Raw genomic sequence first — 15764 nt, forward strand, 5'->3', positions numbered from 1 at the left:
GAATGTTTTCAAATTATTTTTAAATCACTTGCATGATTCTGCAAGTAAGGTTTTGATTGGTGGACATGAGCTCCAACTGGCTGCTGTTAGATCCACATGTTATAGTGGAGCTAATTTTAATGAGATTGTGGGTTTTTTTTTACTGTATTAAAGATACGTACATACATGTACATACATACATGCACACACATACATGCACATATATACATACATACATACACACACACACACACACACACACACACACACACACACACACACATACATACATAGTTTGGCTGTGCCAGTGCTTACACCCACCCCATCGAGCGTTACGCAGTATATTTGAATGGCCTCTTAGGCTATCTGGAAATTTCAAGACATTAACTTGAATTTTCAAGTTACTATTTCAAAATTTCAAGTTACTATGTTGAACTAGATTATATCACGAAATTTCGAGTTATTATTAATAATATTAAAGCTCTCTAAGTAACCCATTGAAGCCATAACACTATGTCTTGGAGAGGCCGTCCAAACTGTTGTCCTGACTGCTTGAATATAGGATATAGGCACGTCAAATACTATATATATGGAAAAAAAACCCACCCAAACATTGAAAGTTAGCACGTGTTACCCGCCTCGGTGTTGTAGTGGTTAAGCCATTGGACTGATAGTACCGAGTTCAATCCATGGTATAGGTTCCCATGCACTCAGTTGGTAACACATTCTTAGGTTCGAGCCATATTAATAAAATGTAAACTACTACTACTACTGCTACTACTACTACTACTACTACTACTACTACTACTACTACTACTACTACTACTACTACTACTACTACTACTACTACTACTACCAAGCCCGTAGCCAGGGGGGTTCGTAGGGTTCGAACGAACCCCCCTTTTTCTGAAGTGCCCTTTCAAACTAGGCTAGAGCCCCCCCCCCCCCCCCCCCGAGTCATGTCCTGCCACTCTGAAACATGCTGAAACCGACAATGTGCTCGCAAGTGCCCTTTTAATACCAAAAAGAACCCCCCTTCAAAAATCCTGGTTACGGGCTTGACTACTACTACTACTACTAATAATAATAATAATAGCAAATTTTGGAAGACCTACCATTTTAAAAATAATTCCTTTATTCTGTTCCTTGTTTGTGTTTTTAATGGCTACTTTTGTTTTGTATTTTATAGTATTTGATTTTACAATTTAAAAAAGGCTAAATGGTGCCTTTAAAATTAAATATCAAAACTATTCGGATGCACAGAGTTATTTCCTTTTGGCCAACAGATGGCGGAACGAGCACACGACTGGTACTCTGTAATTTGCTTATTGTGTTTACACTGAAAAGGGAAGTTAGTTAAATATTGGTGTATTGTTTGGGTTAACATGGACGTCATATTTCATGAAAAGGTTTGCGTTTTCAGAGAATTAATTAAAATATTGTTATCCAATACAACTACTTGTCATGTATTTTGATCGAAATATAATAAAGTTCTTTAGTGACAATTTTCAGATTAAAAAAAATAAAACATAATTACAGGTTTGAGGTCACAATGCTAACGGTATTATTCAAGTCAAGACACCGAAATCGGATCTGGGTCTGGATAGTGCGAAAACTGTTTTCACCTATCCCCTTATTTTCTTCGAGATACAATTAAAATTTTGAATAACAGTCAGTATCTATCTGTGATATTTCATTATTTGTATTTTTGCACAGTTCTTTAAACTGTGTTTTTATTTAAATCTTAAATTTTTATATTGATGTTGATCATCACTTTATTTGTTTGCATTACAGTGCTGTCCGGTGTATCGGCGCACCTAAGCTTTCAAGGACCAGTTTCTATGTGAACATTGTGAAATATTTAATAAAATGCGTCTCTCACCAATGAAAAAGTGCATAATCTGAAATACACTACAAACTGTTTTATGTCTGTAGTAAATAAACATTTTAAAATGGTGCATAAATATAGGCACCCCCTTGTATCCAAAACGATTTGCATGTCCGGTGATTCGGCGCAGTAGATGTAGATCGTTGACCCCGCTATTTATAAACCGCCCATGACCTCACTTTTAGCCTATAAACGCTACACTATTGTCCCAGAATTATTTTAGTACTTTTTTTTTTTGTTTTGTTAAAAATATTACTATGAAAATGAACGATCACATGACCCATCTCATGATCAGTTTCGGAATCGTTTTCTTGAGTGGCACAGTACTGCAGATGCATACATGTTCATTGTCATGCATGGCCAAGATGCCTACATGGATTTTATTTTTCTCGGGTAGATTGTGCACACACGTGGATCTTATTTTGCTTTTATTTTTATAACAATGTGACAGTTGTGAAATGGAATGACTGTCAATTAAGGTGTAAAATTTTCGTTTTGTTTGCATTTACCTGTGTTTTCTTTTTCGGTTTAAATAAAAAAATAACCCAACAAAAATAATTACATTTATACTGTTTACTATAATTTTTAAAATGTGGGAAAGGTGTTTTTAGACTGGTTTTAACATTCTTAATATCAATAAGGATGACCTACTTCGTGTTTATAAACACGAAAACAGGTGAATGATTTATTTTGAAATTATTATATAATTATTGATAATTCTAAAAAAAAAAATTAATTGCACCCTTAAAAATAAATATGTTGATACTTGATTAACCATTGAAAAAGGAATTGAACTTTAATTCGTTAAAAACTCTGACAACATGACAACTTCCTAAGCATACTCATGCAAAATACCAAGTGCGCCGAATCACCGGACGCTCCGATACACCGGACACGGTTGTACCATAGTTTGACACCCAATAGCCGATGTATTTTTCGTGCTTGGGTGTCATTAAACATTCATTCATTCATTCTATCGGTAAAAACACGAAGGGTACCCAATGGGTACCAGACATTTCGCCCCCACGTACATAACCAGTTCGCCCCCATAAAGATACCAATGTGAATGTGTGGTCTGGACCCATCTGTGTGTGCCAAGCTTCCTCTAATGCAACCGTACCTTATTTTAAAATTATTTCGTGCACTCCCATGTGCAGTCGTCGAACTTTGATGCAAGTATGATTTACAGATCACGCAGAATTTTACTTTCGTAATCTGGAATAATTAGTTATTATGAATGTCATCAATGTTTAATTCTCAGTCAGGTGTGCCATGGCGCAGGTTCTTCATACCTGAATGGTAAACAGCATTTTTCGGGTGTAGTCAAAGAGCACCTGTCGTATTGAAACCGAAACCCATGGTCCCATGATAAGGAGGTGGTACACATCCTAGCTGGTAATTTAAATCTACTAATATACTGCTGGCACCGGTTCTTTCTGTGGACAAATACAAAAACGTCAGCAGTCACCAAAAACATTCTGCAATTTTAACCAACAGAAGGACGACTACAGCCTGCTATTTATACAACGGATAGGCGATGACAAATATATCTAGAAATCTACTTCTCCGCCAATATTTTCACTTGTCCAAATAAATGGTTTATTTAATTCAAGTATCAGGATGATGTTTGCAATTGCTAAAAATGAAATTGCGCTGAAATTTTTTACTTGTCCACTGGACAACCACCGAGGCAAATTTTGCTTGTCCAAATAGATTTTCACTTGTCGGAACAAAAGGACAAGTGCTTATTTCGAACACTGCCAGCAAATCACGCTAAGAAAAGAAACACACACATTACAATAAATTTTTTAAAGTGACAAAAATTGGGAGTTGGGGTCGAACTGACTGGGAGTTGGGGTCGAACTGATTGAAAGTTGGGGACGAACTGACAAATAGTTAGGAGTGAACAGGCAAACAGTTGGGGGCGAATTGACTTGGGGTGAACAGGTCATACTAGGGGTGAACTGTCTTGGGGGCGATACGTCATGGATTCAAACACGAATACAATATTTACGGAAATACTATTCTACATTTTTCAGTTACGATACGTAAAATGAAGTAGATTGCAATCAGTTAACGTAAAAAAAAATCAACAATGTGGACGTAAAACAAATCCATTCTAGTATACAAAAGTGAAGCACCCTCCAGTAAACAGGTTAAAGTGCAACATTTCTAACTGCAGTGCTTTCACTGTTTCAGGTGCAAAAAGTATCGTAACGCACATGTGCGGTTCGCCATTTTCCATTTTTAAGGCCACTTTATGAAAATATATGTTTCTGAAATATGTACAGTGGACGAAAACTTTGTTTCATATTTTTTTTAAAGGATAAATTCAGTTTGTCAAGCGATCTGGTCCGGTTCACATTTTACCAACACCCATAGCTAAAAGTTGATGTCAATACAGATAGGCATTACATTCATACCAGTGAATAGATTGTAAAATATCAATTTTCAAATGAATTGATTCAAAATTAATGCAATTTATACTCTCAAAATTATTTACAATTGTTACGAATGGATTATGAATACTATTTAAGCAATAAACAAAAACGAATTTGCAAAATTACTGGATTTAAGGGTTTGTAAAGTTTTGTATTGAGATACTTATCTGAACTTAATTGTTAATGAAAATGTTCACAAAATGCGAAGAAAAACCTCACAAATGAACGACAAGCAGACGATAACAAATCAGATTTTGATTGCGTGAACTGTTCACAAGATTTCAACAAACCAGAGTTGGAAGCATAACGCTATTAGGGACGTTGACGATATATATTAGATGTATTTTCTATAAACACCAACACGAATTATGAGAACCTTTTCTGATGTTTATTGACAAAAATGAAAAAGTAAGACTTGAACATTGTGCAGCTACTACCGTAGTCTGGCAGTATGAAAATATAGCACATGTTCTATGTCATCAGTTGCCAAATCTGTAGTTTGTGCCGGAATAGACAATGTGTTTTGTCACATTTGATTGAGTGCCTTTCACTTTTGACTTTTATCATACCACCAGACTGGTGCAGTCTTCGCCATGAGTAAAATCAAGGTGAACTGTAGATCACTCCACTAAAATGGTGCTATAGGCAAGGGATCACAGATGAAAGTGTATTAAAATTTTTTACTGTAAGGTGATCAGTTTGCTGCTTGCCTGAAACTTTCCATGTCAATCTGGAGGGGAGCAAGAGTAATAACTTGACTTTCCTGGCAAAGACTGCTTCTGTGTTTTGGGCTTGAGCCAGTTAATGAGTGAATCATAGTCACTTCGTACCATAATGCCTAGTCATTTCGTACCATTGTAAAAAGTCATTTCATACCAGTATATAGCAAGCGAATCGACCATATCATAAAAGCAGTTGCCACAAAGATGCAATGTTTTTTTGTGTTTTTTTAACTTTATTTGGACAGTTGGAAATTGAGAACACGATATTTCCATTTTACCTAAGTTGACCAGACCCTCATTTGATATTTACTACTAACTGTCAGTTGTGGCATTTACTAGTAACTAACTGCCAACTTCTACAGGTTGTCACCTTCATCAATCATGTAGCAATGTCCTGGTAATATAACAACAAAACAACATAATGGACTAAACTAATATTTGTTTTATTGTTTATTTATTATTTTTTGTTAACAGTTACAATTTGAAAGTAGTCGCACACAAAAAACCAAAAACAGTATGGTGTTTTCAGACGTAGATTTCACATTTATTAATTCACAAAATGAAATGGTTTATAAAGTCAAAACAAGAAAAGGAAAAAAATTTGCAGGTGATGTTGGGGTGATATCAAGTCTGATATTACAAAAAAAATGTTATGGTACAAATTAACTTTCAGTTGTGGTGCGAAATGACGTTGGTTACTGTTACTATTGACAACAACTTGTACCCCATTGTTTTTGTTTTGCACACAATATAATATTATCATACCATAATTTCACTTCATAGTTTGTAATTGGGACAATTTTTAAATGACAATATTTTTTCCAAATATATTTAGATGCATTATTTTAATAATCCTCAAACTTGGGACCATGGACACTTTTTGGATATATCTTTGTGGTATCGGTTTCAAACAGGATATACCGGCCTCGGTGGCGTTGTGGCAGGCCATCGGTCTACAGGCTGGTAGGTACTGGGTTCGGATCCCAGTCGAGGCATGGGATTTTTAATCCAGATACCGACTCCAAACCCTGAGTGAGTGCTCCGCAAGGCTCAATGGGTAGGTGTAAACCACTTGCACCGACCAGTGATCCATAACTGGTTCAACAAAGGCCATGGTTTGTGCTATCCTGCCTGTGGGAAGGGCAAATAAAAGATCCCTTGCTGCCTGTCGTAAAGAAGAGTAGCCTATGTGGCGACAGCGGGTTTCCTCTAAAAACAGTGTCAGAATGACCATATGTTTGACGTCCAATAGCCGATGATAAGATTGAAAATCAATGTGCTCTAGTGGCGTCGTTAAATAAAACAAACTTTACTTTTCAAACAGGATAAGCATGATCTCACATAGAGCAATTATATAACAATGTTTTTTCTTGTTGCTATTGTAGCCATATATTTTGTTTCAAAATCTATATTAGCAATATTTCTAGTCAGTTGAAAATTTGATTAGCAACTCCTGTTTAAATTTTAATGTTTTAAAATTGTGTAGTGATCTAAAATCTCTAAAACTTGCGTAGTGAATCAAGACTCGAAACTGAACAAAATGTTCTCTGTATATATTGTGATTTTTGGGTTTGTTTTAGTTTATGTGGCAATTTTTATTATTTGTTGTTTAGCTTGCCTACTGCATTTTAAACCAGTAACATACAAAATAAAAAATAAAATATCCCAAAAAAAGACGGTGTAATATTATCCTTAGTAAAAAAAATGCCATCAGTAAAGTCCTTGATCTATGGCATTTTATATTAAAGTTATGGGGAATGTTTTGTTAATGTGGCCTGATGTATATTTTGACATCCAATTCTAAGATGGTGTGATGGAAAGTTGCTGGGAAATGTGTTCATCTGACACAGAATGGCTAATAAATAATGCTGTTTGGCATTGTACGTTTTAAAATCTTGATCAGACTTTGAGCGAAAAGTATTACTGTCATTACAAAATTTAATTACTGTAGATTTTATTTTTTATTTCAGCAAGAAGGATCACTGTGTGCACAACACTGTTTAAATGCCTTGCTTCAAGGGGAATATTTTTCTGCTGTAGACTTAGCACAAATAGCACAGAGACTGGATGAAAGGGAACGGGCATTACGTTCGGAAGGGGGAACACTTACCCATGAATACCAAAATTTTATACAAGTAAGTTGGTCCTTTGTCTGCCATTTTCATCCTTTTTAAGATGTTTTAGACAAATTACATTGTTACGTGTACATTGTAAATATTATTATCCATCTGTTAAAAGTTCTTGTCTGGGGCATATTTTCCTTATCAATTCAGTTAGAATAATCAGACCTTGCATTCAAGAACAACATGGGATGGTGGTGTGTCGGACACCATAATTAGGTCACTATGACTAGCTTTCCATGGATTACTTTCATTGCACGTTATAAGAAATCCTTATCTGGACTATATGTTCCTTATCAATTCATATAGGATCATAAAACCATACAACTTACCTGCAAGTATAACTTGGGATGGCCGTGTGGCATACCATAACTAGGTCACCATGACCTACCTTTCACAGTTTATTGGTCATTACTACACCTAACATATTTATGTAATGTGTTATTTTTTTTATCAAAGTTGTAATGGCAGTGCTCTTGTATTGCATGTTATACATTGAGATGAATATCTATGTACGCAACCAAGAGTGACAGAAAATACATTTACTGTATGCTAGACATTTACTTCACAGAATTCTTGTTTAAATAAATAAAGTATGACATAAATGAACTTCAGAAGCACTTTTTACATTTAGTTTTTAAATTTATTTTACAGCAGCCATCAAGTAACTTTGATGACAGTGGTTTCTTCTCCATCCAAGTGATTGTTGAGGCCTTGAGGGTATGGAACCTAGAGTTACTGCAGTACAACAGTCAGAACTCGATAGCCGAGCAGAGTCGCCAAGATCCGACGTAATTCATTAATGTGACTATATGATTATGTGAAATATATGTACATTGCAAAGCAGTAATATGTTTGGCCTCTAAAATTTCTAGTCTTTTTACCTACTCTCATGTCATTTTAACACCTACATTTAAATACTTCAGCCAACTGAGAATTGATATGCATGCATTAATATTCTTGTCAATGAATATATTACATATAATTTCTTATGTTTACATTTTAATTTGGAAATATAACTTACATGACCTAGGCCCAGTTTTATGTACTTACGGTGGTGATACTAACCCTAAGATTGCTTCGTAAAACGAGACACATTTGTGTTGGGGAAAAAAATAACAATAAATTTTGATGTCTAAAGGACCATTACTAATTTGTTTCACATGTCACTACTAGGTAATATATTATGTCATAGCAATCATGTAACACTGAATTATTTTTACTGGTAATTATGTGATATTATTGGCAGAAATTGTAAAGCATTTGAATTGCATCTGGTTTCAGACAACAATCGGCGTACATATGCAACTTCCGACAGCACTGGTTCACGATCCGACAATTGGGACATCAATGGTTTAACCTCAACTCGCTGCTGTCCGGGCCTGAGCTGATATCAAACACGTACCTCTCACTGTTTATCACTCAATTACAACAGGAAGGTAAAACAAATCATTTTTATCACAGAAAATCACAATATTCAATGCATTATTGTCAGAACCATGTTTTCGTCTGAAAGGAATGTTAATGACACCTAAGTATATTTATTTGGTGTTCATTGAACATTGTCATGTTAGCACCATGTGTTATTTAGTAATTGTATGAACCATCAGTTATTTAGTAATTCTGACGCATACTTTAGAGAAAGAGAAGAAAAACCTGCCATTTCAATTTTGCCACAGACAAGGTAGAACATACCCTTTGATGATTAAAATGATAAGATATCCTACTTGGTTCTCTAATTGGGAAATGACTCTTACAATATCAGACAAGCACTAATTGTTTATATTAGAATCAATGTGTAATGACACCCCAGCATGAAAATACACATCGGCTACAGGGTGTCGGAAAAGGTAAGTCTATATTAGAAGACAGGAGATTTTTCTGTGCGTTTGTTTAGGACAAAGAAAATAAATTTCTGGTTTCTGGTCAGTGTGTGCGTTGATTTTAATTTTTGTTTTAATTTCCCCGCGGTATTACATCTATTTTTGCCAGGCTTTCTTGCTGTGACGTAAAACTGCATTTGGAGCCAAAATGCCATTGCGTATGGACTAGGACGTGCATTCTAATTTTAATTTAAATATGCCCCTTGTTTCAGTATCAAATATATCCACCATTTCTGTACAATCCATGCTTTAAGAAAAAAAGAAAGCCACGTCAATTCTGAAACTTTGGTCTGACCAGAGACCGACTTTTTTTTGGCCTTATTTATTTATTTTATTCAGCTTTTTCAGTTATTTGTTAAATTACCTTATTTCAGGTTATTCAATATTTATTGTGTTGGGAGAGTTGCCAGACTGTGATGCTGACCAGCTGTTGAAACTAATGCCTGCTGTCCAGTCAGTGAAACCCACATTGATAACAGAAGTGGACGAGTCGGAGATGGACGATGCTGACCCCCAGATAAGAGCGTTGAAAGAGGAAAGCCGCAAATATGTAGAGGCAGAGGATGCAAGTCTTCAGAAGGCTCTACAACTGAGCATGGAAGGTTCAGGCCGTCTATAAATAATTGTTGCATTGCTGTGACCTCACAGCTATTCACATTTTACATTTCTAAAGGCGTTCTAAAGTAATTAATATTATTTTTTATGTTTTTTATTAAAACATTTTTTTTTAATGAAGTCCTAGCTTCTAATAATAATAATTTATTTGTGTGGTAATAGAATATCAAAAGTTTTATAATTAACACGGTCCAAGTTTTGTTTATTGTTTAATAAAATGTATCACTTTAAATAAAAAGAACACCAAAAGAGATCCACATAGGATGATAAAAAAGATATCTTTTTATCAATTGATTTTTGTTTGCTAATAAAACGTAAATTCCCAAATTGAACTAACAGTCCAACATTTACTTAAAAATAAATAAAATTTATTTACTTCATAAAGTAAGTAATAACAGAAAAAGAGTTATTACAGTGTCCATTATCTACAGCTTAGTATATATTGCTTGGTCTCAGGAGTTAATGTAAATCTATTCAAACTATATAAAAAATATAGACAGAATTATAATGCAACTTAAATAGGAGTTTGGTAAAGCCTAATTTTGAAATATATTTCCACTGCAGGGCTCGCACTGGAAATAATTTTAGGTTAGCCAATCTTTTGATGCTTAATGTATTGCTTTCAAAATTGTTAAAAATAATTAAGAAAATGTAGGTGTTCACATATTAAATATGATAGCCACTTTGTGTAAAAATTAGCAGTTGGCTAATTTGGCAATGAACAAGGTGAGCCCTGCGTTGAACAATTCATTGGGAATAATTCCTTTCCAGAACTTGTAATCTTATTGGTAAAATTAATGTTAAATGAATTACCTAAAATGTTTCTTTATTTCAGGATATTATTTAGATGATGAGGGAATGACCAGTCCTTTGGAGGCTAAGGCTGGTAGTAGTTCAGCTGTGAACTGCACTCCCAGTTTGGAAGAGGTTAGAGAAAAACGACTTGCATTTCTCAACAAACTTGAGAAAAATACTGACACACAGCCAGCCTCCGAGACAGACAGTACACAGGCCAAAGATGGTTTGTTATTGTTTCAAAATTTAGTTAATCGGTCTGTTAATATTGGTTGTACTATTGTTATATTAAGTAAAGGACATGTTACAATGGGATCTAAAGCATATGTGTACCTTTCACACATAAAAAATCAAACCCGTCATGCATATTTTAATAAGGGCTTTGAAGTGTTATTCTTGTCTTTCATTATCTCCCTTAGCAACATGCAACTTTGATTTTGTGTTAATTTTATTTGTAAAAAATTGGCTAGTAAACAGCCCCTTTTTTCAATGTCTGGAACCGATTCTCGATCTCTGAGACTTTTTTTTTTTTTTTTTAAACATGTTTTGCCAGTCACACTTTTGTCATTCTTGTCGGTCCGAAGCACCTGTTCATTTCTATTATTGGACCACATTCTTATCTGTCAATTGGACCTGCCCAGACCGATATCTTATAAAAAATAAAATAAAGGATACTCCCAGAGTGTCTTGTGATATCATAATTTATCAGCATGAGTTGATAAAAGTATGAAATCCAAGACTTGTAACATAGAAGGTATCTTTCTGATAATTAGATAGTAGTAAAAAAAAAAACCCAATTAATTTAATTAATAAACAATTATTATTTATTAATAACAAATGAAACACTAATTAATAGATGTGCTGCTGAACGTGTTTTTTTCCTTCCTGGTTCATTTAATGATTAATATTTATTTTATTTATTATTAATATATTAAAATTATTATTATTGGGGGTTTTTTCTCCAACGAAACTGGCCCCTTGTCTGGGAATAAGCCCACCCCATGCTAAGCTCACAATGAGTTGTCTTGGCCCCCTGGGCTTATTTCCGGTCAAATACGGTAGTATCAATCCACTGCCTCAAGGCTAGACATTTGTCAAAGCTGCTGAGCTGGTCACAAGATTAAACAGTAGTTAACAATAGCACCATTCTTGGTGATAAAGCTATCAAGGTATTATACTCTAATTAAAACAAAGGACCCAGAGTTTGAAACTTGTTACAATCATTGTCCTGTCAACATCTCTGTATGGAGACCCGTCGGGTTGAGTGTCAAAGTCTGAGGCAAGAGGCTTTTGTGAAATACAAACTTCTTGAAATAGCATAAAATGTACTGAAATAATCTATAAATGTATTTATTGTTACCTGTTCAGTGTAGTGTATCCAATAATTATAAAGGACTTGAAAATTAAAAAAAAGGTTTACATTTTTCTTATTGTGGGAGTGAGCACAATAGCTACACCAGTTATCTCCATAGCCAGTAGAGGTCAAATTTATCCAATCAGCGACGTTATTAATCAGTTCGTCAACACATGCCAGCTCAGGCTCTCAAACGCTTCACTGGTTTCAGATTGACAATTTTATTTCCCCCCCACCCTTGCTAGTAAAGCAACTTAGCCATTTTTGGTCTTACTGAAACCAAATACAAATCAAGTTTCTATTCTACACATTCTACAACTATCCTCACCACCTTTGAAATTTTGACTAAATATGGATAATCAGTTGTTCAAAACATGGTTGGACTAAATGATTTTTCATAAAATACAAAATTAGTTTCAAACTGATTACATATGTAGACCTTCAGTTGCTAATTAGTATATATTTATTCAATTATTACTTGCACAGACTTGTATTGAAATACTCTTTTTACCACTGATAGAGCTAACCGTTGAACAGTTTGGGGCAGGTAAACATTGAACAACAAATTTAGGATGTTGTTTCCATACAATATTGTCACAATGCATTAATTTTAGTTATTAAGCATTCATTAAAGGGACATTCCTGAGTTTGTAAGATGTTTCCTACTAATAAAATATTTCTACGATTAAACTTACATATTAAATATATTTTCTTGTTTAGAATATCAGTGTTTGTATATTCAGTGTGTTTCTGGTCGTCTTAATATTTGTAAGAATCCGAAACTGGATTTTGTCTTCAAATAATTTCGTACGTACGAAAAAAACTTATTTTAGGAAATACAATGAAATTTAACCTAATACAAATATTAGAGCGATCAGAAACACGTTTAATATACAGCCACTAATATTTTATGCAGAAAAATATATTTGATATGTAATTATAATCGTTAAAAAGTCTGTTAGTAAATAACATCTTAAAAATTGCAGAAAACTCAGGAATGCCCCTTTAAATGTATACATTGCATTATTAATTTTTCTTCTACATTTTAATTTTTAAATACTTTGATGAAAATTTGTATTTTACAGAATTAAGTGAAGAGGACATGTTGAAGATAGCCATGGAAATGTCTATGCAACAGCAGACTTGACGTTTGTGAAAGCTTCCAAAGTGATCTGTGATATGTTTTGTACCTGGGTTAAAACTAACATATGCATGGGCAGACCTACAAATGAACTGAGTGTGCAGGAACAACATGGAGCCGCATGTTTTATATTGATAGGTTTTTCAGGCCACATTCTGCACATGTTCAAAGCATTTTCCTGATGTGGGTGTGAAAAGCATAATCTCACTACAATACACAAATAATAGTTGTCTGTCTGAAAAAGAAGAATTTGTTTGGTTTTTTAAAAACAAAATGTTACTTCTTTGTCATTTGCAGTGTTTGAATGTTTTTCTGTGATACAGTCAACACCGTTTAATGAACACATGCTAAGCAGTTGGAAGTAGAATGTATTTGTTTACGAGTAACAAGAAGTAGTGCATTAACGTCATATAGCAGGCTCATCGTTGTTGAGTTAATGGTTGATAGCAGCAATTGCCAACGTCGTATGAAACCCAACACTTGTGTTTAGCATGTTCCTGGGTTGTAATGGAGCCATTTTTTGTTCATCCTTTGTTATAAATGGTTGAGAAAATAATTTTGAAATAGTTTCAGTAAGGTTGGGCATCATGTGTTAGTTCTGACAATAAACGTCCCATGCTGAGTGTGATGTATTGTGTTGTACTCCACTACCCATATTGTCATTTGAGTGGATAAGCTACATTGACTAGCTAGTCACTACTCTATTATGGCAAGATGTAAATATCTTTCAGGTCACCAGAGTAAGTGTTTAAAAAATCTCTACTTGCAAAAATGGTAAAAATGAATAGTATTCTTATGTCAAAACATTACCGGTAGATGGTTTATCAAAGTTGTAAATTTAATGTTGGTTGTGCCTTGGGGTGGGTGAAGTTTACCTGAGCCTAAGTAAGTGTTTAAAATTCTAATTGCAAAAATGGTATAACTAAATAGTATTCATATATGTAAGAAATCATTACTGGTAAATAGTTTATCAAAGTTGTAAATTTCATTAATGTTGGTTTGTGCCTGGAGATGGGTGAAGTTTACTAAGACTAATTTCTTCACAACAAGCTTCCTCGACTCGAGGGGAAGCAAATTACCAATTATAGATACATTTACTCTGTAAATAGCTGTCACACACTCTACAAGTCTGGTATGTGGGGGGTCAGCAATTTATTCAGATGACCATTTAGGTCCGTGGACCTCATTTGAATCAAGTTACTCTTAAAACAGAACTTTCAACATGTATAAAAGCAATTATTGAATGCCCATTCATGTTTTTTGTTTTGCTTTTTTTCTTCTTTTCCATTTTTGTGTCAAAGTGCCTTTAATTCTTTTAGTCAAACACTATTTTTGGATCAGTCATCTTAATTTTATTGGTAATTGTTTTCCATCCATCCAGTGTAAAACTTTATGGTATCAGTATACAATGATGTATTTTTTAGTGTTGTGCCAAATTATTGGCAAATGTAAGTAATCTTTCTGTTTTTTAAGTTTGTTTTTGTTAAATTTCCACTTTTATATTAATTTAACACTGAGCCCTAATCTAACCTGTCAAATTTTTTTTTATACCAAAAGGTTGCTAAAGTCATTGTGTTATTAACATAATCGAGAAGTTGAAGTTGCTGTAATCGGATTTTAAAACAAAATCACACAACAGATATAAAGACGCCATCTTGTTTAGTTTCATAGCTTTCTTGACACATTATCAGTCCTTTCTTTTACTTGCCACAATTCTACATTAATGCTCGTCATGTTTTTTGCATTTGACCAGTCTTTTGGTTCTCGGCCAGATTCATTTCAGTAATGTAAGAAAATAATATTACTTTTGTTTTAACATAATGACACATTAATTATCAATTACTTAACACTATGTCTTCAATGAAAATATTAAATAATTTTATTAGTAGTAGTATTTCATATTGAAATATATGTATTACAATTTAATTCTAGATTAGGGCCTGGACATGTAAATACATGCATTTCAGTTCTCTCCATCTTATCACATTATTTTAAGGAGTGCTCTTTAAACTTCTAATTTCCCACGTGTTTAGTAGATTATACAAATTTTTTTGTTCTGTAAAAGCATAATAAAAATATAAATTGTTGCTGTGAATGATTGCAATAATACAGAGTACCACTCAACAATGCAGTTGAACACTTGCTTTTACAGCATCACATTGATTAATCAGTTACAAACGACACTTTTATTTGTTGAGTTGTTTCACCCGTACTGTATATAGACAAGTTATTAGATAATTTTGGCAACAGAGCAACCAAAATGTTACCTTTGTTTTGGCAATACAGTGAAACCGGTCTAAACAGGATCAAGCTACAATCTAATTTTTAAAAGATCCTTTTGGCAACAGAGAAACAAATGTTAGCTTTGTTTTTTTAACACGGTGAAACCGGTCTAAACCGAGACGTAATATTTATCTGATTTAGACAGGATCCTGTGTTTAGAGGGTTGCATTTCAGAATTAAAACAATTTGGGACTACAAAATGTTTCGACAGGATTCCGGTTTCTTCAGTGTCCGGTTTAGACAGGTTTCAACTGTATTAACCTTTGACAGAGACCATTGTATAACTGTTTCATTTAATTTATCAAATGGCATTGTAGAATTATTAATTTTGCTACAAAGAATTGAAAAATGTTTTAAATCTCATTAACTTATTTAAAACGTACTAATAAACAGCATCTTATTTGCTAGTAATAACTAATAACGTCAAGCAATTTTTCTTGTCCGTTTTACATACAATTCCTATTGTTTTAAAATAATTGAGCCATGTGCTGCATTTCATTAAAGCATAATGTAACATGCTAATAAACTGATGCATTACCTATT

At 33.9% G+C, this 15764-nt stretch overlaps 1 protein-coding gene across 1 annotated transcript; it reads left to right on the forward strand.

Annotated features, from left to right (window-relative positions):
- The first annotated feature begins 1269 nt into the window (after positions 1-1269).
- Positions 1270-15762, forward strand: LOC121371308 (ataxin-3-like). The gene is made up of 7 exons (XM_041497110.1): positions 1270-1388; positions 7001-7165; positions 7805-7941; positions 8435-8589; positions 9408-9635; positions 10484-10669; positions 12883-15762. Exons 1-7 carry the CDS (start codon positions 1365-1367, stop codon positions 12942-12944), a joined length of 957 nt encoding a protein of 318 aa, XP_041353044.1. The 5' UTR covers positions 1270-1364; the 3' UTR covers positions 12945-15762.
- The last annotated feature ends 2 nt before the right edge of the window (positions 15763-15764 follow it).

The sequence above is a fragment of the Gigantopelta aegis genome, chromosome 4 (assembly GCF_016097555.1).
Source record: "Gigantopelta aegis isolate Gae_Host chromosome 4, Gae_host_genome, whole genome shotgun sequence".
Lineage (NCBI taxonomy): Eukaryota > Metazoa > Mollusca > Gastropoda > Neomphalida > Peltospiridae > Gigantopelta > Gigantopelta aegis.

Bases quoted from the DNA above. Each gene is read 5' to 3' on its own strand.
- LOC121371308 (XM_041497110.1), top strand. From the start codon at position 1,365: ATGGACGTCATATTTCATGAAAAG. The intron at 8,590-9,407 runs GTAAAACAAATC...ACCTTATTTCAG, and splicing joins CACTCAATTACAACAGGAAG to GTTATTCAATATTTATTGTG. The intron at 10,670-12,882 runs GTTTGTTATTGT...TGTATTTTACAG, and splicing joins CAGTACACAGGCCAAAGATG to AATTAAGTGAAGAGGACATG.